We start from the raw sequence: 26,160 nt of genomic DNA, 5'->3' as shown, positions 1-26,160 counted from the left end.
AGGGCTGCTATCGTCCTTTCCAGAATCCCTGTTTTTGTTTAAGCTCTATTGGTAAAAAGAAAATATTGCAACCACTCAAGTACAGAACAGAGGCCGTGGCAATACATTTCACAACAAATCAAGTACTGTGAGAGGGCAATAACTGTGCAGTCAGAAGAGATATGGCATTTTCTCTCATGTGAAAGTGCATGGCTGTGCACTTTTGGCTGCAGGTGGCTCTTGTTACATCCCTGGTGGGTAAGTAGGTGCTAGGAGCTACACAGCTATGAGTTACAGACATCTCTGCTTGTCCACAGGTTTGTTGTATGTGTTTGTCATTGGGTTTACAGATTAGGAAGAGTTCTTCTCGGGGCAAAGTTGCACGATGCACCTGAATTACCCCAAAAGCTTGTCAGGAAGAGGGAAGTCTGTCTCACACTCTCTTCTCTTCCCCAGCAACTTTATTTGAAAGCACCCCCAGGGTCTGGACCAGCACCACCACCTCCTCCCTGCTTCTTATCCTGCAGTCCTGCCCCCTTCCTTGCCTGGCTTCAGCATTCATCACACCCTGCAGCAAGCAGATTCAAACCACTAACTGAGCAGTTCCCTCTTTTTTTTCGGCTGACTGGTTTCCTGCCAGTTCACCAACTTGAATCAGTTCAGCACAGAGTCCACCCAGCACTAGGGCTGGCTTGTTAAGGCACAGGAGGAGGACATCCAGCAGCATCACATCACATCAGCTCAGCCCATGACAACTCTACCCTTCAGCAGGGCACGAAGGAAGTACAAGGTCCATTACAGTGAAACTGCAGTGCTCACCCATGCCTCATGCAGTAGCAAGCATTTGTGATTAATACTAAAAGTAAAGTAGAAATTTAAGAGTTGAGATACAGAGATACTTCCAGGTACCTAACAGCCCCAGGAGTTACTGTTTGGGCTGTTTGCTGCAAGTTGCATTACCTGCTATCAGAGTTAAAAGGAGTGTTTCTTCTAGATAACCACTAATGACATGAATCCATATGAAAATATATACAAGGAAGAAGAAGCGTCTACTTATAGCAGATGCTAATTCAAGTCTCTAATTATAAAAATAACTTCACATTTCCTTTCAAAGTATCAAGGGACATTTTAGATGCAGAACTAGAGAACTGGAGTTCAAAGTAATAAGTGGCCCTGGGAAGGGTGGGAGAGGAGGGGAAAAAAATCAAGAAGATAAACTAATAGTGATAGAAGAGAAAAAGCTGAATTTGGAGACTAATCATGATTCCCATCTTTCCAGAAGGCAGCAGGTTGGGCAGATGCAACAAACCTAAGAGGAACCTTGAGTAAAATTCAGAGCTTGTCTCCAAGCAATTGTCCTGAGATGGCTGGGCTGATCTAGCTGCTCAGCAAGGTAAGGCAGGGTCTGCTCCCTCCCCAACTCGTTCATGCAGTTGCACCCTGTCCCCTTCCTCCTGCCAGCACTGATACTCTTCTGACCCATCGATCAGACTAATGAGCTCACTAAACCACTAGAAAACTAACTCAGCAAAAGAGCCACAAGTTTTATGCCAGTGCAGTTGGCTGGCTCAGCTGACCAAGGACTCCCTCTTCCAAGGGCATGATGGAGGCAAACAGGAGCACACAGAGAGGACTGTCCTTTCTGGCAGTGGAAAGGCACAGACTGACTGAAATATGTGAATGGGGAAATGGCTCTTCAGCAGAAAAAGGAAGAATGAGCAAAGGAAGCAGGGTTTGCTGCAGTAGGTGGGACAGCATAACAAATAGGAAGTCGAAGGAAGACAGACCAACTTTTATAACAACGCCCCTGTGACAAGACAACTGGCAGCTAGTGGCCCCACAGCTTCTAGAAAGGCAAATGTGAGTGCCCCGCAGAGATGGAGAGGAGAATATTTTTGACACAAAGCTCACAGTGCATTGCTTTATTATTAATTCCTGATTGAACTGCACCGGATTACTTCATTCTAAGGATCCTACAATGTGTCATCACATCAAAGCAGTTTGCTTTTCCATGGTTTTAGAGCTTGCATTACTAACTGGCAAAGTTCCAAATTTCCTTTGTATTCAGAAATTTGTAGGAAAGTCATCCAGCTAAAAGTTGGAAATAGAAACAACACCATCAACAAATACAGAATGGAAGTGATATAGTTACCAGTGGAAGACCAGGGCAGTAAAGTGAGCCCAGCAGTCATTTTTGAAAAAAGGAAACCAGATGCTAATTATGAAATATGCTTTTATATGTGATGATAATACCACATCAAGCTACTCCAACAGCACAAGGGTATTCCACCTTGTTTCTCTGCTCAATAATTACAGAAATATTGCTGAATATTTGTTTTAGGAATAAAGTGTAGATAGTATAATACCTTTGCACAAGGGTAATAAAATCCTTGTGTCCTTGCAACCAGTGTTTCATCACTGGCTGTGGCTTCAAGAGATGAGCAGACTCAACCAACAGGTTAGAGAAGCTAAAGGAAGGGCAAAGTCCTAGTTGTCTCTTATTGCCCTTCCTCCACACTACCACTGAAACACTGAGCCGATATGGTTCATTAACCCAGTGAGATCCCAAGTAGTTTTCTGCTATCTTGGCAACCTGAATCACTTCATTAGCACAAGCATCAAGGGAGCAGGACTGTGTGGTCAGTAGCAAGACTTTCCCCAGTTAGTCACATAAGTCTGATTCAGCTTCTCACAAAGCCACAGCCCTCGATTTTAGTGCCATCCCTTACTTTCATTTAAGATAGTCACCACAGTAACTGAGATTTTCATGATCATTTCTAAACTCCCTCTTTGAATTAAAGATCTTTTCATACTTGGGATTTGTTTCTCTAATACTGAAGTGCTATAAAATGCCAACACTAAGTTAATTTGAGTAATTCAAGAAATCTTTTAAAAGTTACAATGCCCAAGAATACAGTTAGGCTGAAAAATCAGTATTTAAAGGCTAAGTATAAGTATGCTTTTATTTACTTACCTTTTTGCTTCTTCTAAGTGACAGAGATACTCATAAGCAATGTTCTGTCGCCTCCTCTCATCCATTTCTTCTGCTGAAAGCCTTTCATCATCCACAATAGCTGCAAATAGAAACCCACACCAAGTTATACATAAATCAGGGGCTATTCTTAAAGCAATTTTACTGAGAGCCTGAGCAAACTACTTCAGAATAGAAATTAAAATAGTCATCCCTTCTCCTCAAAGGCGGCATTTTATAGCATGGTGCTCTAGGACACTTAGATTGTCAAGAAGATACAGTTCACTGTACTGTGAATTCCACTTATTCAAACCAAGCACATATTGCTCTTTGTACGTCACCTCGTTTGGGGGCAAGAAGGAGCACAAAAAAACATATGATGCTAAGGCTAGGAGCTGGCAAGGTGTCAGCCTACACGCACTCCAAGGAGTCTGGGGACTTCCATGTGCAAGCTCAAAGCAAGCAGTGGATGGAGCAACCCCTTGCCAAGCTGAGCTGCAGCAGTAGAGATGAAGACAACAGCACACTGCAAGCATATCTTAAGAGCAACTTTGGAAATGGGTGCAGTTTCAACAACCTGTTAGACTGCAACAGACCAAGCTGCCTCCTGCTGATGCAGGAGATACAGGCTGTAACTGCCTGAACCAGCTGTGGTATTCACACCCCTGCTTACTGCATCAACCACATCACCTCCCATAGCAGCACTCCTCAGTCTAGGAAGGATGACCCTCTCTGCACATCCCCAGCTGAAGATGCCCCTGACCTACTAACAGCTATCCCATTAGTGGTCCCCTCTCTTCACAGGAAAGAGAGCTCCTCTGTGAGGAAATCCTAAATTCCTCCAGAAGTTCAAATGTTACCAAAGAAGCTGGAAGACCAAATAGTGGTACCAACTTCTAGCTCAGTTTCAGTCACAGCATGTGAAGTTTCTGGAGACTGCCTTCAGCATAAGCCAGTTGTCAAGTGAGACCATGTGTGCTAGCTGCTGCCAAAAGGGCTAGTCCTGCCCTCCTTCATGTTTCCCAGCCACATGCTCCCACCACCTCTTGTGTCAGAGCTGGTGAACCCACAGCTGTGTTAGGGAACCAGAAGAAGGAGCAGACATTACTGACGAGTGGCACAATTACAGAAAGACTTGTTTCTAGCAAGACCAGTCCCTGATCTGACTCGCTGCACATCTGCAGGTGCACTAGGGCAGGCACAAGGGAGGTGAATGGGAGGAGACAAACAAAGCTGGGCCAGCCACCTTCTGCAGCAGCCCACAAGTAGCTTAGCTGAAAGCATCAAGACAAATCCTCAGTAAAATACGCAGGCACTCTCCTCTCCTCAAATGCACCTTTAGCCATGATTTTTAAGTTAAGCTGCCACAGAGATCATGCATGCCATTAGCAAGTTTTCAGCCCCTCCCTGATGTGGCTGCCTCACCTAGTGGGTAAACACCTCGCTGGAGCTGAGGGGAGCGCTCCAGGTAAAGGGCGCTACTCTAAGGTAAGAAGCTGTGCTTTAGGAGAACAAAAACTCATTGAAGGTTGTCACTGCAGCAAGCCTGTGCCCTGCCTGTCTCAGGAAAATGAGAAAATGGAGTCACAGCAGATCAGTTTCACTTCATCATGCACTAATGATATTAAAATGCTGTCTTCCCCAAATGGAGACCGCCAGTACAACAGATCCTTTCGTATCAATGCGACACAGTGCTGCCAAGCAGGAGTCCTCTGAACATGCACTCACTGAAGACACAAAATAAAGCACACTACTTGTGCACATTTCAGACTGAAATTACCACACATCTGTTAGCATATCGTATAGCTACTTTAAGCTCTGCAGTTGCAGTTTTAATCACCACAAGCACTGATATCTCATCTTCCTTTCCTTTTAAGATGGCTCTTCCTAATTACCCAGAAGTTTCATACACAGATAAAACACGTCTTGCTCCGAGTCCCTTTTAAGTCTAGTACTCCAATAAGCACGACTCACTCTTTAAAATGAGCTCTCTGATACACTGTAATCAGGTCATCGGCTGTTACGAATGGAAGCATTAGTTGGGAGACAACCATGAGATTCAGTTCCCAACACACTTTGCATCCCAAACCGACTGTGGCGGCTGTGGCCACTGCCCTCGTCCAGGCCATCAGTGCAGGGGGACAAGCGCTGCTCCCACACTGGCACCTCCTCTCCTCTCCACTGGGGAGAGGCGCTCACACCCCGGGATGAGGGTCACTGCCAGAAGTAGTGGTGACCTTACCACGCTGACATTTGATATACTACTAAACCACTTGTGGCATCAAGTTCTGGTGCCAATTTTCGCACTGCACATCTCTCCCTGGACTGTGAGAGGGTCGCTGAGGTGAGGCTAGAGGGTGCCACCAGAGAAATGCAGCCCATCGACTGTCCTGGTGCGTTATTGCCCCAGCGGCTGCAAGGAGGCAGACGATGCTGTTCCCGTCCTCAGCCCCACGGCAGAGCTTCCCTTAACAGCTACACAGTTCCCATACCTACTCCCCTCAGCCCATTAAACAGCCAGTTACCTCTGCCTCTAAACACACTCACCACAGCTATAATCAAAGCAGCAAAAAAGGCAGCTTATCTGAAAATGGGACCCAAGAAACCCACAACCCTTTTGATAAGCATCAGTCTAGGAATTTACCTGTGTAGCACTAATGCTTTACAATCTAGTCCTAGATCTATGCATCCATGGGCCCCTCCCATCCTCTGCAAGGGCTCTGCAGACCGAGCAGCCCCAGCCACCCTCATATCCCTCATCAAATATATTTGCAAAGATTGACTCAGAGGGTGGATGAAGGCACTGACAGATATCATGGTATTATGATACTTGTTCTGCTTAGGTAATGAAGGAAAAGGGCGAGAGCAGAGAATGAGAAACTGGTAGACTGAAGGAAGAGCAAAAGCAAAAAAACAATACCCCTTCCAGAGGTATGCTGCACTGGCAGCACCCAGGCTGGAAACCAGCCCTCTTTCCTTCTGGTACCAAAGTGTCAGGTCCTGGGCTGAATAAGTGAGTGTCACGGGGCAGAGCATGGGCAGCGCCAGCCCCTGGAGTGCCTACGCTGGGAGGAGGCTCTTGCAATACCAGCTTCAGATAAGAGCGATTCAACGCTTTCCCCCTCCAGCACATATCAGCTTCAAAGCAACGGTGATATCACATCAAGTAAGTGGTTACAGACTCTTTTAGAAACAGCAATGACAATCTGTTGTATAGAGCTGGCCCCAGGACTGAGCTGCAGAGAAACTTATTTGAAGACTTTCAAAATCATGGATCCTTAAAGGCTGGTCTGCTATGAGGTTTTTTGGTAAAGACTCCAATCTTTGACCATGGAATCCAGCATACAGTTTTCCACAATTTCAAACAAACACCCTTTGAGTGCATCCATCCATCCACCCACATGAAATTCAACACACAAACGAGCAAGGTTTGAAGAAAGAAGGCTCAATCTTTTGGCCTAATAGGGCAAGTAATTAGTCAGAAGTTTGAAGCAATTTAAGACAGAAAATAAATACATTTCTGCACTATCAGTAACTTCTTGATTGTGCTCAACTCATGAAGGAAGACACTGCTGTGATAAAGGACATTATGGGGAGGGGTAAGCAGGGCTGGGCTTCACCAGGGGAGCTCCAGCCCGCTGGTAAGGCCAAGCAGGGTCCCAATGGACTCAAATGTTCCTGCTCAAAAGATCCAAATGCCAAAGGACAAGGCACATGCACACCACACAAGAGTTACACAGGAAAAAGCACATCTAAAATAACACCTTATATTTCATCAGTTTATCAATTTTTGTTTTTTCAACATGGCATTAAAAAAGAAAAATGCCACAGATACTCCCACAGAGTGAATGTTATAAATGTGTACAGATTCCTAACAAGAACAAATAAAAATGCCAGTGTAGCTAGCCTAAAAGCTCTCAATTTCAGCTCATTTTAGATTTTGTTACGCCATTAGCCAACAGTTAATACATATAAAATGTCAGTGTTAATCACCAGATTCCCTCATTATAGAGATTCCTTCATGGAAAAGCACTTAAGGAAGAGTGTGTAGAAAACACTTCATGGAGTGGCAAGTAGCATTAGTTTAAAATATCACACCTTGATTTTGAACAACCTGAGCATAGACTTATTATGGCATTGACTATGATGCAATAATTGTCTAAGTTCTTCCCACATTTCATTCCTTCAGTTGATTCAGTGCAAAATAGTTACATTCTACCAGCAACTTCCTGCATTTTCTCATTCCATTTATTTCTTGCAAAAATTAAGTCTGCTTACAAGGGGGTACTTGTGAGTTGATACTTGAGCATCTTCTGTCAGCTGGCATGTCACAGCTGTATCCACCTTCATCTTTCTCTGAAATATTTCCATTCCACATACCAGCACCACAAAAGCAGCGGAACAGACAATGCACTAATGAGGACCAGTGGGCTTTGGAGGGTCATTTTTTGATTGAAAAACTCGTTCTCATAGACCTTGATCCAATATAGTCCCTGTTGGGTGGCAACTCTCTTGGCCATACAAAACCACTTAAACCTTCTGTACAAGAATAAGTTTTCAGAAATAGGACTGCTGCTTCTGAAATTACAGTACAATTACTGTTGCTAGTGATCAGATCAGGCATGCAAGGCAGCCGCTAGAGACATTATCTTAGTAGCAATTAATAGTGTCTAGGAAGAGGTTTGAAACATAAGATCTGCTCAGTTTACACAGGAATTAAGAACTCCACAAGTGCCAGCTATGTAAATGCTGCCCAAATTCAGAGTTAACCCTCTTATCACAACCATGACAAGGATTTTGGAGGTCCCAGGGACGCAAAGATAATCCACATCAACACTGAACTTATCACATCTTCCACATTAGTATGTTTTACACTTGAGATGACAGTAAATAAGAGGTCTTTTACAGACTTGCAATGGCATTCAAACATAATCCTATGGATCCATAGAGGGTTTTTTTTTTTTTGATGAAGCTAAACTTGAAAATTCTATAAAACATAGTCAAAAAGAACACATGAAAATAACATTTGTTTTATTTTTGCAATGCAAGCTCAAGGAACTATTTAAAAGGCATAATTCCAAGTTATTCAGGGATAACAATTCCCAAAACAGCCAGTTTTTGTTCTCTTAGAAAAAACTTAGGCTGGAAAAAAAAATACTGTAAGACAAAGCAGCAATTAAGGTCTCCTAGTAAATCATTTGCACTCAAACATATGACCATTTGCAATAGTTCAAGAACAGCACTGGGCTGCTTTCAGCAAGCAGACCCTTCGACAAGGCATTTGTCACAGACCAGCCAGAAGACTTCTCATACCAAAAAAGTCAAAGAAAGGAAGAGAGCCATTCATTTACCCAGGCCAGTTCCACTCCGTTACATGCCACTGTAGACTTTTACCTGAGGAAATTAAGATGTAAGCAAGGAAGCAAAGAGCTCTCCTGAAAGCACAAGGGTGAAGTTCAATATGTGGGACTTAATGGAGGATGGAGAGAACAAAATCCTCAAACAGCAACAGAGAAGAATAGGTAAAGTCAGGACTGGGAGAGAGGAAGGAGACATGGGTGAATGCTGTAAAATGCTGGAGTAAAAAAGAAATAAAATAAAAATTCTAAATTCTGGTTTTCACTCCCAGCCATATGCATCCTGAGGGTGAAGACCCTAAAGGGAAGATCCATACAGAAAAGCTGCCAAAAAGCCACACTGTAGGCAAGGCAGGGGGAAGTGTTTGAGTCCACCAGCAAGAAGGTCAGCCAGTCCTACACAGGCCACCCTTGCACTGTCCTACCTTGCTCCTCCATGCTCCCCCCCCATCCCCCAGGTGAGGAGTGTAATGGAGCCATGCTGTAATAGGTTGAAGAACTAACATGAAATCGAGAGCTGGGCCTCTCTTGCATGCAGGCTCCAGACCGGGGCCTGGCTGGCCGTAGCTGACCCTGGTGAAACCCAAGCCGAACAGGAGTGAAGCAACAGACACCAGGCAGCATCCCATTTACATCCATCTGTGCCAAAAGGAAGAGCTGCGGAAGTAAAGCATTTGCCATCACACCTCAGTGCTGTAGTTTAAAAAAGCCAATTATATTTTAGATGGTCATGGTGACCCCAAAACCTTTAGGTCCTATGGCGGCTTATAACTATTTTATCCTAATGTGAACACGGCCATTAAATTCAGTGTCATCCTTTTATTTCTAGTAAAATCTGAACTCTTGTTGCCCAGGACCCTCACACCACCTGGACTGCCTGCTGCCAGGGCAGGGGCAAGTACACAGACATCCCCAAATAGCACGAGCCGCCTGTAACCGGGGCAGAGCTGTGGCCATGCGGTGCTGCTGAGCCGGCTTGCAGCCAAGGACAGGAAAATACAAGGACGGGATTGCACATACAGGCGTCAGAAAAACACTGCTCAAAGCTACAGAGGAAGAACAGGCTCCCACCCGAACCTTCACACCCACATACTAATTCACAGGTATCTAATGCAAGTTTATTAAATATGCAGCAGAAAATATACCAACGGGAACTACAGGAACAGAGATAATTCAAGAGGCCGCTAAAATGGTTTTATAACACCAAGCATCTGTTACAGGATGTTTGTTATTAAGGTATTTAGTATCTACAGGTTTACCATTTTGCTGGAAGGCATTCATCTTTGGGAGAAAAATTTAGCCATCTGATCAAGACAGCCTCCTAAAGACTTCCTCTGTCAAAAAGCAGACGTGAGCAGCTCATGCTTGTCCCACAACAGTAAAACCAGATGGCCTGAGCCTTTTCTGTATGGCTCCAGTTAAGGGAATTTGGTCCGTTCCCTGCACATGTGGTCCAAGAAAGGGCTTTATATGAAGGAAGACACTGCAAGCACTCAAAACCTACCATAGTTGTGAACTTGAGAGCAGATTCTCTTGAGAAAGGAGACTAATACACTTTATTAAATTATGAGGATCTTTAATCTGGCATGTTTCAAATCTTACCAATATATAACTTCTCTTCTCCTCCCTTAAAAAATGCCTATGGCTCTCCTAATCTAGTTATTAGAGTGCCAGAAGTCTGCAGGCTTGGATTTGCATGCAGAAATAAACACACATCATCTGGCCAGAAGACAGCCATTAACCATTCTCACAAATAATTTGTGTCACACAGGGTTGATTAGGCCCCTGTTCTGGACCAGATCCTTTTTCTGCAAGACGCTGTACAAACAGCGGGGAAAAAAACGAGCCCCATTTGAATGGGAATACTTTAATACAGAAGTTCAGTAAAAAGACATGATGTAAAATTAAAGACATTTGCTAAACCACGCCGTCCCTTGAGCTTTTTTTTATAAAGCCTTATTCCTGCACATTCAACCTCCCAGAAGTCTTCCCCCCACCCCCTTTCCTTACACACAAGGAAAAAAGGCCTTATTTCAGTCTTCTGTGTCTGCTACAAGTCCAACCACATCCATTTACAGAGACGGAGCACTATTACCATACATAAACCTTAGGACTATCATACCAAGAGACTGTGATGCAACATCAACCACAACCCATGCTTCTGGAGCCAAGTGCCAAAACTGGTTTATTTTACAAAGTCAGTCAAGTGTCAACATTGGCAGAAGGCTGCTAGGCTCCTGGGACATGCCTCAAGATACTTGAATTCCCACAAAGTTTAAAATGTCACATTTAACCACAGGGACACGAGACGGCTTTGGCATTCAGCAAGTAATCGCATACACAGCCAGAACTTCTAACATTCATTTTTCTGCTATAGGTATACACGTCCACACTTTTAGACCTCAGGCTTTCTACAGTATCATAAAGTGATACTTTAGGAGAGGTGATACTTTAAAAGACATTAGAGCATTATGACAATAGTTTAGTGTATAATGACACCAGAGCATGGTCATCTCCTTTCTAGCAGGAGTCTTTACCTTGTGCAGAAAACAACACTATTTTAACCTGTCATGTATGGTTGGAAGAGTGGGGAGTGAGACTGAGTAATGGGAATGAAGGAGGTATATGAAAATCCAACCCCAAGTTCAATTAGCTTCAAAGCAAATGTTGCCATCTACAATTATAAACCTGAAATACAATTTATCAGTTTGCCTATTGCCCAACTCCTCCCACCTACATTTATCTGCCAGCCTCACTGTCTCTAGAAATACTTCAAGAAACTCCTTAATAAGACTGTAACTGTTTATCTTTACATACTTTGCTAGTTGGTCACCTCAAGACACAACAGGTTTCCCCAAAGGTCGGGCACTCCAGGAACACCTTTAAAACTGTAGCTCCTTTTAATGAACTACCCAGCTGACTTTAAAGCCCTGTTTGGTACTAAACTTTCAGTCTACAATGATGAAATAAGTTACAAGCCTAAAGAAGCATTCAGACTGATTGGACTAAAAAGGCAATAAAGAGCAATTACAAGTTAGTTCTCTCCCTTATAGTCCATCCTCTTTACTTGTACAGCCCAAAAGTCATTAACACAGTAAAACTTGAGGCCAGCTTGGAAAATGCCACACAGATAAGTAGTTAGTCTGGTTGGAAGGTTTGCTTAGTCTCCACACACTTACAGCAAGAATGACATTTTTCATGTAGGTTTTAAAAAACAGCAATTTTGTGGAAAGCTGGTTGGTCAGATTAGCACATCACTGGAGACTCAAGACATTCAAAATAGTATAATGCATTCCAGCAGGAGTTTCCAATAGACTTTCCCTCTTCAGAGGTTAATTTATGAGGAAACAAGTAGTAAAGTGTAAAAGGCTCCTCTGTCACATTTACCCCTTCACTGCTTTTCTTTAAAAAAACTTGTGATTTGAATTCCGTGTATTTTGGCATATTTACCATTTTCTGCTCTCACTTTGCTGGAATTACTTTATTTGTTTGCTTTTTATTGGCAATATACTTTAGCAATCTTTAATAAAAGAGCCAAGATTTTACCATGTAGATTCCATTTCCTTACCTGTGACCTCAATTCAACTTAACACAAGCAGAATGTAAATGAAATAATGAAAAAATTGTTTAATACTGCCAGGTTAGTAAAATAGGCTGCTCAACTATGCAAAGCATAGAAAAATGTTACTGTCTGCAGCAAGCCTCAGTATCAAACCTGTAATTGTTTGTTTAATCAGAAGGCAAATGCCAAGTCTCTCTTGCCTACAAATGCCATCAAGTTTCTTTCAAACATTAGAAAGTTGATATTTTATTTTTCTGAAGGGAATCTCAGGTATATAAATGAGACAAAAGCACAAGCATACCTACATAAAGGAAGGAGTGGCTTTTGGAGGGAAAAATACTTTGAAGACTACCTGAAAAGGGTGAAAAGATCATGTGAAAGGCATTCATCCCTAAGCAAGGAGCTGGAAGCAAAGGCAAATCAGGAAAACAGCAAAAGGAAACTGCCTTCAGTTTTCTGCTGAACCCCAAAGACAAATTTTCATTGTATATAGTCACAATACAACCTACAGCCAAAACTCCACCCATAAACATTTGTACATCAAGTATAGGAGAGAAACACACTGCAGAAATGGAGTAGAACAGGAAAGAGGGATTAGAAGCTCTTAAAAGGAAAGGTTGAGTGCAGCCTGGGTGCACCATGTTGACAGCAGGACACCTGAATTCAGGTTTGTACGCTAACAGATGGGAAGTGGACATCAGCATGGGCCTGCAGCTCCACCAGCACTGCTGCTGCTGCTGGGGTAGACACTTGGCTGTGCAAACAGCAGCTAAGACCACCCCAAATAAGTTGAGACATCTTAGCACATACGCAGGACCAGAACAAAGTACTAGGCTTGGTGTGGCAAAGGAGGATGCTAGGGATTGAGAAGCTAAGCATATCTGACAAGAGCTGTTGATGCTTCAAACAGCAAACAAGCTAAAGTCTGCAAGAAGGAATGTCTTCAGCTTCTTGTCATTATTCTTTTTGGAAAACTTCAAAACACTGCTTGCCATTTAAACAGCAACCAAGACTAACTCTCTGCAAAATGCTGCACATGGCTTTTGGCCAAATCAGAACCTTGTCTGATTTCTTGTGCCATCTGTGAAATGTTCAAAAGCTTCCCTGCATTGCAGTTTGAGCACAGAACAGCAACTTGTAGGTACACTTACAAGTATGCACCACAAGCCTGAGCCAGACATAGGGATTTACTACAAGAACATATCTGGAGGCTGGTCACTAAGGGACTACTCTTAGCTGTGAAAAAGAGGGAAGAGGCAAGAAGAGCAGGAGACAGGGGAGGAAGGGAAGAAGGCAAGCCCCCCATTCACCTCCCGAAAAAGTCCTGCAGAGATTGCAACAAGGGAACAATTACCAAACAGTTTCAATACTCAGATCACTGGAAAGCTGACATGAAAAAGCTTATCAAAACACTTATTGCACAGTAACCAGCTGGAGGAAACATGGTAAGGTGTAGCTTAAAGAACAGAGAAGGCGTATAACAAGAGGGACTTCTGAAGAGTCAAAGAGAGACAACCTGAGCAAAACACTTTGTCAGTGCTTTAGTGTCACCGAGTAACTCAGACAAGAGCTATAACCCTCAGCAGACCATGGTCCAAACCATAAAACTTAGGAGGACTGAAACACCTGTCTAGAAAAAGCCATAAACAAAAGCATCACTTAAATACTGGGTAAATTTGAAATCATGAGAACTATTGCAGTGTAGAGCCACTCAGCCCTGACATCTGGTCTCAGTTCTTTCCTCTTTTGGCAATTCATCATCCACTGCTCCCTCCCAGACAGTCTGCTGCAGAGTCTTTCCTCTGCTAAAATCCAAACAAACCATCTGCTTCACTGTCTCCATGCTCTGAAAGATGCTCCAGAAAGCACCTGAAGTGTTACAGCACTTTTTTCCTTAAAGATACAAACATACACATGTGAAATAAAAAAAGGAAAAAACCTGACTATGTGTATGCCATGAGGTTTGTACACTTATACTTAGAGAACCCTACATTTCCCTCCCCAAAATGGCTTGCTTTTCCTTCCTAAATAATTGTCACCATCACCATAACTTTGGAGATCCTAATTTCAACTTTTTGATTTACAGGCACAAGAGCTTTTTATAATCTTAATGGAAAAAAGAAAACCTTAAGCTGTTGTAGGCAATAGAGCTGAAATTTTAGTTTACACAAAATAAACTGACACATAGAGTGATTCAACAGTTTTAATATAAAAGCTGGCTTAAAATTCACAAGAAGATTAAGGTAAAGAAAATTAGGATACGAAGCTGAATATTAACGCACAAGCACCATAAGTTTAAGCAAGGATTGGGACCTCTGAGCACCCAAAGGCAGGGATGGTGAAAGAGAGCTGTAGCAGTTCCTGCCCCTACCCCAGATGTTCCCAGCTCCACTGGGAAGGCAGCTTAACTGCTTGGGAAGCAATTCCTGAACCACAGCAAATGCAGCGGTTGTTTCTTTCCCAAGATGGCCCAGAAGGAGTGGAGACCTCCAGGAAACGAGAAGAGGAGGTACAGGGTTAGGCCACCCTCCAGTCAGCTATGCCTGCTCCTAAGTGGGGATCCTGACCAGACCCTCTGCCCCAACTGTGCCAGGCCACAAATGCTCGGGAGGACATGCAGAGGTAGATGCACATTCCTTGTTCCTACTTAATGGATGAGAAGATACATTTTTGCAGGAAGAGGGCAAACACAGCATATCCATCCAGGCAACCAGATCAGAGGCAGCCTGGTATCAGCCACAACCTTAGTTACCACTTGAAGCCTGCTTCATCACCTCAAATCCATCATTAACAGAAAGTGCTTGCAGGGTTATTAGAGCTGGCACCACTGAATCCAGAATAACTTCCTCCTAATGCTCCCTGCTCGTCCTCTTCAGCAGTACAGTATGCATGCTGGGAGACGCTGCTTGGCACGTAATTGCCCACACAGGGCTTCTGGGCAATTCAAAATAGAGTTGTCTGGCCCTTATTTCCCACTTACATACACAGTAATAAGAATTACATTTTTCCTTCATCATCAGAAATAGTGATAACTATAGAAGAGAACTAAAGCACGAATACTTTAAGCCTCTAATCTCAGACCTTAGAGCGAGGTTTGAGAAGAGCAAAACCCCACCCTTTCACGCAGTAGGTCCGATGCCTGAGTAGATAGTCAAAACTGCTTTGAGTGACAATATGACACATCTACTATTGTACATACCACTGCAGAACATCAGATATAAAGTGAGCCAGATGTTCCTCCTTACTATCAATAAAAGCAATATTTTCAGTACCAGAACAAGTCACTGACAGCTGCACACACAACCAAGATATACTTTCACCCAAATCATGCCCTAGCAAGTTTCTAAACATAACTGTGTTACTTCTACTAAATTAAGATTTCCTCTAAACTGACACAAAATTTGTTGATTTCTTGTCCAGAAGTATTTAATTTTTCAGGCTGCTTCCTTTTCTCTACCCCCTAACCCACTCCAAAAACTGAAATTCAGATTAGTGCAGCAAGTACCTGACCACAAGACAGCCTCCTCTCTGCCCTGAATCCATTTCCACTAACAAAGATACCACAGTCAATGGTAAATGAATTATGTCAATCAAGAATAAAATATCAGGAGAATATTCTAAACATTATGAAATCGCTTTGAAGCAAACATGCATTCTACTTAAAATAGCAGTACCAAGACCACTAAAATACAGGAAGTGTAACTATATTTCAGTCATTGTTATGGTAACCATAGTACACACAATGCACAAATTTAATGTCAAATTAGGCTATTTGTTTTCAAGTTTTAAAGTCTTTATCCAACAAGAGAATTCACATCCTTAATGGCTGAAGACTGACTTTTGCCATCTCCTGCATAGCCACATTCTTTGTTTCCTTTTTTGAAGCACTACTTCAGAAATTAACACTTTTGCTAGAACTTAAAATTAAGCTACTTAAAATTAAGCTTGGAAAAAAATTTAGAAAAGGAAACCACTGGGTGCTATTGCCATGGTTCAGCATTATGGTGTTACGGGGAACTCCCGCTCTTGTTTTGCCTGTTACTACCCACAATACTAAAAAGTTGCATTCAGCTTTCTAGAATAACTCGCATCAGTTAAATCTACAGCAAAACTACATGGTCTTATTTCACATGATGCGTATCAAGCCAGAATTTGGAGAACAAGCAAGCTGCCTGCTTTAAGTATAAGAACTGTACACTTTCTAGGATGTTCTAACCCATTTATTATACACTTATTACTACCATGGTCAGATGCAATGCAAATTCCAAGTGACAGGCAAACACCCCTGCAAGTAAACTGCGCTTCTTCGGTAGTCAGCTGCCGTACAACTTGGGCCAAGGCTTGAATACAGAGGCTTTGTGCCAGTTCATTTCCTGGCCATCACTAAATTACAGTGAAGTCTGTCCCCTGTTGTATTCTGAAAAGTAGTATTCAGAACAATTTCTGAGCTCAGATGTAATGAAATAGCGTTCGTTGTGCGCCTGATTTTGTAAAAATACCCATTTTTTCCTCAGTAAAAGCTCTATCCCAGATTCCTCTCATCTGAGCTGGATTCCCAGCTCCAAGTACCCTTTTGTGGTCTGTTTGAGGTTACACTACTGCATATCCATACTGAGATTTCAGCACATTACTTCTCCTGCTACACTGTATTAATATCATATGCAATATAAGACTTGTTTACTACCGAACAGAGGCCAGCCAGCTATTAGAATCAAAACTGGGTAAAACAGTTGATCTCAAAAAACTAAAAAAATCACAGAAATAAGCAGTACATCGCTGAAGCCTCATCTTGTCCCTACAGTTTTACAAGGCCCCACAAGTCAAGAGGAATATCACTGGCAGAGGTGTGTTGAAAAACTATTACGTACATCTTAATTTACATATGAGGAATGTTCAATTTTATTCCTCATTCAATTAGTCCGATATTGAGACAGTTTCTTACAATTTTCTTACCACTGCAGTGCCTCTACGGTCACTTACGGCTTTATGAAACTGCAGGGTTAAAGCGCCCGAATTCCCTTGTGCAGCGCTTGGGTAACTCAAGGCTCCACGGGGAGCAGGACGGTGTGGAGCAGCCCGGCGGGCGCCCTTCCCATGGCTGGGGCTCAGCACAGGCCCGCACAGACAGGCGCCGGCAGCCAGAGCTGGCACAGCCACCGTCAGTCACGCTGCATCGTCCCCAAGGCCTGGAGGACCTCCCTGCCTCTGGTTAACCCGCATGTCTGTGTGCCACCTGCACGGTCTGCTACCCCATTAGACACACACTTTCCAGATCAAATATTAAACCCTATTTTCAGCAGTAACACTGTTTATATCAACTCAGCTTCCTGTCCCCCAGCCACCAGTGCTCATCCCAGCTCCAGCAGCTGCGTCACACTGGCAGACCTGGCTGTGGGCTCACGCTGTGAGCCAGAGCTGGGCCCTAATCCAGCCAAAAATAATTCGGTGGAAGGAGTCAAGGTTGCTTCTTCCAGCAGCAGTGCTGACTGAAAGCACACATGAAACTTCAGCTTCAGGGTGCGGTTCCAGAGCAATTCAAACACATTTAAATTCTGGCTGCCACAGCCCCACCTGGCCCTACACACACCCCCCTTCCCGCAAGCAAGCTCCAGCAGCTGCGCGAGCTGCACGCAGCCGCTGCAGAGGCCTCAAGCGGCTGAAAATCCAGCAGCGCAAATCAACTCTGCACAGAGTGATTAGTTTCCTGACAGATTAGGTCTCTGCACAGTCACATGAGTATTAGTGGCAGATCAGCTGAAGGCACACTCAGAAGACTCGGACACCACGGAGAAACCTCGCTCCTTGCTTATGACAGCCTGTAGCAAGGCATGAGCTGGGATCCCAGCATCAGTAACACCAGTTGGAAAGAGCAGCTCCCCTCATGAAAGAAGATGACCCTAAGATACAGGAGCATGTTTTCAGCAAAGCAAACCTGTGTCTTGTTCAATTTTCAGCTGTTTCACCTTGTTTATAATCACTCTAACCAGACTACTAGGCACAGATATCTTCTGTACTTACTTATGGTTCCCCAAAATACCATTGAAACGCCCTTCTAAAGCCGTGAGTAAAACATATACTGGCCTTCAACCTCATGGAAAAGCAGCTGCTTTAAAGAAGCATATTTTTGTACACAGTTCGGGCATTTCACATTTCAGCCCCACTGGGTTATTCTGTGCTGCGCTCCTGGAAGTTGTGAGGCTCTGATCCTGCAAGCAAAGTTGTACTGAGTAGTTTCACAAACCAAGCACAAATGCTTGATGCACACATGCAGAAGGACATTCTTAACTTTCAGGGCAAATGACCAAGAGACGATGACTAGCTTGTACAAGTAAGTATTTCCCAGCCATACCCTCTCAGACTTCGAAGACAGGTAAGACCTGGTTTAAGCAACTCGCTGGATGCTGCGAGAGCCTCATGCTGCACTTCGAATGGAGCAGGCCAGAGTCCACCGGCGAGGACTGGCAGAGGTGTTGCTCGTCACACTCAGTGTTGAGCTGAAGCCATCCTTGCTGGCTGCCTAGCCTGATCCACCCAAGCAAAAGGGAGCACCTGAGATGAGGATCTTTCTCTGCCACCTCTCTGGGCTGGCAGGGCAGACACAGCCCGGAGCCAGTAGCTCCTTAAAGGGCAGCAGCAGTTTGCCAGAGGTTGTGAGTCAGAGCCATAAGGTGCTCCTGGCATCCGATTCCTGAAGAACTCGTGCTCACCCTGTCTTTTGACTTGAGCAAGTTAAGTTATAATGGAGAAGGGATAACACTGACACAATGCCTCCAGGTAACTGCTTCTGGCTGATGCATGCTGATTTAACTTTGACAAAAATAGTAATTTTTAAATTTAACACTGGAATAGGCCACTGACACAAGTTCTTAAAGGCTGATTATTTGCTTACACTTTTCAAACAAAAAATGTAGGAGTGAGAGAAGGGTGCCGTGCTGGATTCATGCGAACACCACCCAATTCAGTATCTCCCTTGAAGGGGAGCAGGGGTGTTGATGTCCAAAACAAAGTACCCCTTCCCTCCACCCCACCAGCTCCCAGACCCACAGAAGGATGGCAACCCCATCTCCTGGCTGCCGCTGTGCCCATCGCTCACCCCACTGCCCCTGCCGCTGCGCGCATCAGTGCAAACCCAGCCCCTGCGCCTGGGGCAGCAGCTCCCACCTCCCACCCTTTCCCCCCTCTCCCCAGCTGTGGATATAAGGCAGAAAACATCCCATGGACGATCCTCCTCAAAGCCCAGCTGACACTGGGCTCAAGATTTTAGCTTTCTAAAGGCGAACACAAGTGTAAAATTATAGCAAGCGCTGACCTGTGAGCAAGCAGCGCAGAGGCCAGCCCGCGTCCCATCCCCGCTCCCCAGGATCCACCGCCGAGGGTCTGCATCCCCCCAGGCATGCCCCACAGACCCCCGGAGGTGGGCACCGCTCCCCCCGCCAACACTGCACTTCCCCTCCACAGCACATGGGAGTTCAAGGATATCTGTTCCCCCAAACCACCAAAACAGTCCGAACAAGCAAAGCGAACACAGCAGGTTAATCATTTCCTGCAAGGCGCAGAGCACCAGAGAACACCACTTGCTTATCATCCAAGTAAAATATGACCCACCACTCCTGCCTGCCACTGTCCTTTTTCCCACCATAAATTTAAGATTATTCCTAATATATCAGAGCCCACTTGGACCAGCAACTGTAACAAACAAATCTTGAGCTAGAACTACTACTATGTAACTGAAATACTAGTTTTAACAGAAAAGCAAGTTGCAAATATGCATACTTCCTGTTCGCTGACTCAAGTATTGGACTTGAGCTAGCACACTCTCGCATACTATAAATTCTGTTTCCAGTTTAATATCAATACTTCCTGTTTTAACAACATTCAGGTAGCTTTAAACATGCTGTAGCATAGCTAAATCCTTTCTTTACCAAGGAGACTTCAGGGGAGATGAGTCTGCTTTGTATAAAATAAAAGCCCAGAGAACCACTCCTACAAATGAGTTACACGCGCTTGATTAAACAAAGCAGTTAAACTTTCAAGTCCTCATTCAGCAGTTTAATTATTAGCAACGTACAAAAGAGAGGAAGAGATAAACAGTGTTTGGTTGCCAAATTACACCCATCAATAAAAAAAGGACTAGAAGAAAAGTGTTCTCATAAGCCACAAGTGCTACAGAAAGTATACACCCAGAAGAATATATATGCATAGGATACAGTTAAACTTTTTTTTTAAAAAAGCATGTATTCACCCATCTGTTTTCATTTAGTGAAATTCTATGAAAGTTTTACCAAAAGATTTTTCCTCTGCAATTGAAAAATAGCCATTTGTTTCCCTGCACTCACTGCAGACTTGTAGACAAACAAATATATAGATTCTGAAGTCAAATATTTTTCTAAAGCCACTGGTTCGCAAGCTTTCACATCCCACAGCAGTAAGAGCCCAGATGCAGTTTTGTAGAGAGGCGTAGGCTCTGTTTCACGTCAGAGCAAGCTGATTCCCCCTGCCTATCTCCGCAAGCAGCACAGCTCCCCCTCTTAAAACTTTGCGCCTGCTTATTTGTCTCACATGGTAATGCCTAGCACCAGACAGAAGCCGTCCTGGGAGCCAGGACCGGCAGCGCAGGGCTCTCCCTCTGCACGTGCTACACCCTCATCGCTGGACACCAAAGGCAGTCTACCTTGGATTTACCCATCTTGGCCCCATGAACCCGGCTTCCCAGCTTCAGCAGGAAAAAATGAAGATTTCTCCAGCTGCCTATATAGAAAAGAAGATATTCCCAGCTGCAAAACCCAGCTTCATTACATGTCTCAATTCAGAAGAGGGGCAAAATTTCAGGGACAATCCTGCGTGGTATTCATTTCTGACCCATTTCCCGGCACCCCCTTTTCAACACCTTTGATGATGCTGAAACATCTAGTTTCTCTCCCACTCAGTACACAGGGACCTGGGGCACACTAACCCAAGTACGTTAATTCAGCTACACTGAGCATGGAAATGCCTGAAATCCTTTGCAAATCCAGACTTTCATGGCCTAACTCACTGTGAGTTTACTACATTCCTGGAAGTGTCATGAAGCTGTTCAGACATTTCCTATAAAACATAAGTAATCATTTGTTTCTGTACATAGCTTTCAGTAAGACCAAGCTATTAAGAACCTGAAGGTGTTGGAAAAACAGCTTTCTTGAAGACTTACTGCTGCTTGATTTACTATCTTCATATTTAACCTGAAAGGCACAATAAAGAATTATACTTTTTTCTTCATAATGTTCAATGGCACCAAACATGTTCATCGCAACAATCACTCATACCTTGAGTTTTATTACAAGTCCCAGTTCTCCACAGTTCAGTGAGCCTCTGCAGTCGATTGTGCTGAGACTGAGAAACAAGCCAGAAAACAGCTGTAGCCACACTGGAAATCAGCTATGTAAATTCAGTTGCAGTGAGCCTGTTAATATCGTTTCTGCTGTATAAGCTACTTCCTTGTACTCGCGTGCTCTCACTTGAGCCTGTGCTGGACACGAACATCTGAAAAACTCAGTGAAACTGAAATCTCTTCCACATCTTTTTAAGCTGTTGACAGAACGCAGAGCTGGAGGCACCTTTCAGTAAGTGGTTCTTGAAGCCACAGGGGGTTTGACCCCAACAGCCCCAGAGCAGACACAGAGATTCCACTCCGAGGGCCTGTGTCTCCAATGTACAGCATCCTCCCTGAACTAGCACTGGAAAGGGATCTTGAAAATGATCAGCTCCAAAATTTTTTTCCAGATGGATATTTTTGATTTACTACTTTGGCAAAACTTGCAACATAAAGCTTGTTTTTAAGTTAAGGGTATGTCTTCTCAGTTACTCTCCCTCTGTGCTACAATTTGAGCTCGCTTAACCAAACACAAGGTCTCAGACCCTGATGCTCAGGGACACTCTTCTCCCAGCAGTATCCATCAGGCTCAAAACATACCTAAAATGTGCACATGCTTCCCTCTCTAATAATGGAACTGAAATGCTACTGATATGCATGAAGATAGTTTCATCTACTTCCTAGCAGAGAATTATCATCTCCATTAAAATGACAATTTTCTTCAGAGCAATATATGAACTCTGCCAGGAACTTGAAACCAAAGTTGAAAGTCCAAGTTAGGCTAAATGTTTAAAACAGTACTAGTCCACTGGAGCAAGGAGTCTTAGCAATTTGATAGCCTAACTTGGACAACATATTAACTCTGCTGGAAAAGCCAGCACAGACACACTAATTAGAGCTGCTCTGAACGTAGCCAGTGGTGCTTACCAGTGATCCAGAGCACAGTTTTAGAGAATAGACAATGTACAGTTGAATTTATATAGAGAATGTACAATTTACAACTGGCTTCATCAGAGTTCAAGTAATGCTGGCATAAGTTTTCTAGTTAGTGAGCCTTTTCCTTCTTGGCTTTTCTTTTCTTTCTTTTTTTAAGTTATTTCATCTCTCCTCATCATCCCAATGGCAGACAAATATAGTGTAGAGAAAACATACTGGGTTCTCTAGACACAGCTAGAACCAAAAAAACCATACCTAATATATGCACTCATACTTGTTATATAACTAGAAATAAGGCTAGGGTTTGCAGGAGTTTGGGCATTTTTTTGGTTTTGGTTTTGTTTTGTTGTTTTTAATTATAGGTATCAACCTGGCCTATCTGAGGAGGCTTTTCCTGTCCTCTGCAGGGAAAAGGTGTAGGCAAAAAACAAGGATGTATTGGCGTACAGCAGCCACAATCTCTCACTCAGGGAAGGACTGAGCAGCCTTGAAGGGAGCCACCTGAGCCCGAGAAAGCAGGCAACATTGATCGGAGGGGAACAGGAGCCAGACAAGCCGAGGAGAATGCGCTCCTCTGCTCCCAGCAGCACCTGGCACGAATGGCACCAGGGGAGGGGCTAGAGCTGAAAGCACCATCTTCTCCCCTTGCTGCCCAGCAAGAGGCTCTTAACTATCACAGCAAAGCATAAATCCAGAGAGGCCAGACCATATCAAGTCGATATCCAGCATACTCACCATGGTTGTTCTTCCCCATGACAAATAAAGGCCTGAGATTCTTAAAGATCCTTGAACACCTCCATGAATAAGGTCATCACATCACCCTTGCTGCAGGGACAGGAACCCCGGCACAAAGGACGAGCCCTTTGCTCACAGACAAAGCCTCATCTTTGACCATATAGGACTTTATGGCAGATGCAAGTGCCATATTTATGTCCAGCCAGACCTGAACTGCACAGCAAAATACCTGCTGTCGAGGCCCTGACGGTCACACCACTTGCATTTCAGGGCGTTTAAACACTTTGGGCAAACTCCAGTTTGCTTCCGCAAATGAAACGCTCACTTGCGGCCAGAGGGCTGCCCCTGAGCGCACCCTCTGGCATGGCGGCCCCCCAGGCAGCTGCTGTGAGACCACCCCAGAGGCACGCCTGGGCGATTTGCTTCAAAAGCAAACTCTTGATCATCACTAACATGCTAACACAGACACACACTGCACATCTCTAGCAACCACTCTGAAAAACACTATCTGTACCAGCAACTGTGAACGCACCCTGAAAAGTCTGCCAGACACCTACTAGCTGGTACAAGCAAACAGCCAGACCTACAGGAACGGCTCAGTGTCTGCCCCGGCTGGCAGCCACTGACCCAGGAAAGTGCTCAGGGAGGCGCAGCATCCTGCAAGCTGACAGGACATGTCCAGGTAGCACCTTTGCTGTCTGCTGGGGGGAAGCGTGGTGGCACCTAGCATTGCTGAGCAGCAGGGAGTGGGGGGGGGGGGAGGGGTTTATCAGGAAAAGATTGCAGAACCAGTTTTTAAAAACCTGCTCTGCTAAAACCTGGAAAGCTGCTAACCAGACCACAGGATGCCAGGGCTGTGAGTTTTACAAGTAATTTGCATGTTCACATTTAGCACTGCCTGAAAAAAACAGGTGTGTGTTTTTAAGGGGATGGTGAAGCCACCCACTGACACGGCTCCACACGCAGAGCCAGGGTCTGCAGGGCCCGCGCGGGATCCCGGCACGGCGGCGCGATGCTGAGAGCACCCCGCAGCAGGGCGGGAAGCGGCTTTGGGGCTGCTCTTAGCTATAGCGCTGGGAAATGAAGAAATGCCGAGTGCCTGTACTGCTTTTCAGCTCACTCACGTTGTAATTCACAGTTATAAAGTTTTGATCCGAAGTTATAAAATTATAAACCAAAGTTTTTAAAGTTATAATCCGTAGTTATTATAGAGTTGGAATCTGAGTTTTAAACCTACAATTCGAAATTATAGAGTTATAAACTCAAAGTTATAAAGTTGCAATCCAAAGTTACAATCTAAAGTTGCAACGTTACACTGAAAAGCGCTAGCTACAATCTAAAGTTATAAAGTCGCAATCCGAAACTGTAGCCGTAACCCATTCGGAAAGTTTCAAAGCCCTATGAAGACCTGTCCCAGCGCCGCCGCCGCGGAGCAGCTCCGCCCGCGCCGAGCCGCGCAGCGCCGGTTTGTCCGGGGCCGGTGCTTCCCCCCCCCCCCCCCCAATCCCACTTTTAGCGCCAAAGCGGGAAGGCGGGGAGGGCCACGGCGCTGCCCCGCGCCCCCCGGCCGCGCAGGCCCCCGACCCCACTCACAGCCGTAGCGGGGCCGCTGCAGGGGCGCCAGCTCCTCATGGTGCATCCTGCCTCGGGGAGGGAAGGAGGCGCCGCCGCCGCCCGCCCTTCTTATGCGCGGCCGCGGCCGCGCTGATTTGCTGCCGCCGCCGCCGCCGCCGCCGCCGCCTCCGCCCCCGCCCCGCCGCGCTCGCGGGCTGCGGCGCCCCGCGGCGGCCCCGCGCCCCTCCGCGCGCCGCCCCGCGCCCCTCCGCGCCGCCCCGCGACCGCCGCGCCGCCTGTGCTGCAGGCCAAAAAAAAAAAAAGTTAATCAAAAAAATTTTAATTAAAAAAATTTTAATTAAATAATTGATTTAAAAAATTTTTTTAAGGCAAAGAAAAACCTACAGAAATGGGCGAGCCAAATCGTGGTGTTCTCGCAGCACAGGCAGAGCAGAGGCATGGAAAAGCGACCCCTAAGACTCCTGCCTGCCTCTGTGGCTCCTTAGGAAAAACTTTCACTCGCCAAGAGCGGCGTATCCCAAAGGCACGCGCTGCTGAGAAGTCACCATTTTGAAAGGGGCTGGGACGCCCCAGAGTGGCGCGCGCCCGCACAGGCCTGTGCTCCGCACCGGCAGCAGCGAGCCCGCTTCGGAGGCGCAGGCGCAGGAGTGCAGCGGGTGCCCGGTCCATGGCCTCCCTGCCACACGTGGTCCCGGTCTTGGCGGAGACGGATGGACTGCAGGGAGCCCAGCAGCGAGCTGCAGGCCCAACCTCGTGTTTTGTGGCAGCGTGGCGGCCACCCACTCCCAGGTGACATCTGAAATGCACCAGAGCAGCATGGATAGGAGCAGAAATTTCTCAAAAGTCAGTATATTTAAGGGCCGCGCTGCACCTTCAGGGCTGCCTCCAGGCCACGCCAGGGCGAATTTTGCCGGAGGACGAAGCAGCGTCCCTGCACAGCCAGAAGCGGCCCCGCAGAGCCTGGGGGACACAGCGCGCTTGGGGGGGTGTGCGGTGTGCTGCCCACCAGGGGCTCGGCACGGGGCCGGGCATCTCTCCGTAGCATGGCAGGTTGTCCATAAAGCAATCTTGTGCTTCATGCATTGGGAGGGCAGGTGGGTCATGGGCTAGGCCAGGCCTGCAAATGTAGCCATGGTCTTGGTGTCTCTTGGCATTAGCTTTCAGTAATTTCAATTTCAAAATAAACCAGTACTAGGTCTCTGGTTTTCCAGAGGTTTGAGGATGTCCACGGGCCATTTGCAGGGCCTCTGCTTTGCTCATTCCCTGTATCTGTCTATGCTGGGTATAGTTCCTGGGAGGAAAACATGTTGGGGGGAAAAGGACATTTCTGATATTAAAATAGGGATTATACGGGAGGGAAGGACTAAAAGGGTACAAGAGAAAAATGACACCCACCAAGAGAGACACTTCCTTTTATGGAGGTCATTTTGATTTTCTCTCGTCCCTTTTCCTCAGTCCCTCAAATGCACGTTCTGTAATACAGGGGTGACAACTTATTCTAAACGTGTGCTATGCAGACACTGGTAGAGCCTTGCTCCTGACTTGGCTTTCTGAATGCCACTGAAGCGTCTTTCAAATAATCACCAATATGCTTGCTTCTACTCTAATGAAGAAAAGGGGTAACCAAGCCAATACAAAAATAAAAAGATTTGCTTTCACAGTTAAAAATACACTTGAGTTGATTGAAAACATTTGC

At 45.1% G+C, this 26,160-nt stretch overlaps 1 protein-coding gene across 3 annotated transcripts in view; it reads right to left on the bottom strand.

Moving 5' to 3' along the window:
• IQGAP2 (IQ motif containing GTPase activating protein 2) overlaps positions 1-24,507 on the bottom strand; it is a 130,646-nt gene extending 106,139 nt beyond the window's left edge. For 2 of the 3 annotated variants that reach the window (XM_067316557.1, XM_067316558.1), the window contains exon 1: positions 2,954-3,047. In XM_067316557.1, the coding sequence (XP_067172658.1) occupies positions 2,954-3,018 (65 nt within the window). In that variant the 5' untranslated portion in view covers positions 3,019-3,047. Of the gene's footprint in view, positions 1-2,953; positions 3,054-24,482 lie in introns of those variants that run through there. The other variant, XM_067316559.1, reaches the window with a different exon arrangement.
• Between the last annotated feature and the right edge of the window lie 1,653 nt (positions 24,508-26,160).

The sequence above is a fragment of the Apteryx mantelli genome, chromosome Z (assembly GCF_036417845.1).
Source record: "Apteryx mantelli isolate bAptMan1 chromosome Z, bAptMan1.hap1, whole genome shotgun sequence".
Classification (NCBI taxonomy): Eukaryota; Metazoa; Chordata; class Aves; order Apterygiformes; family Apterygidae; genus Apteryx; species Apteryx mantelli.
The sequence above is the reverse complement of the archived record's forward strand: the minus strand, read 5'-3'. Positions and strand labels throughout refer to the sequence as shown.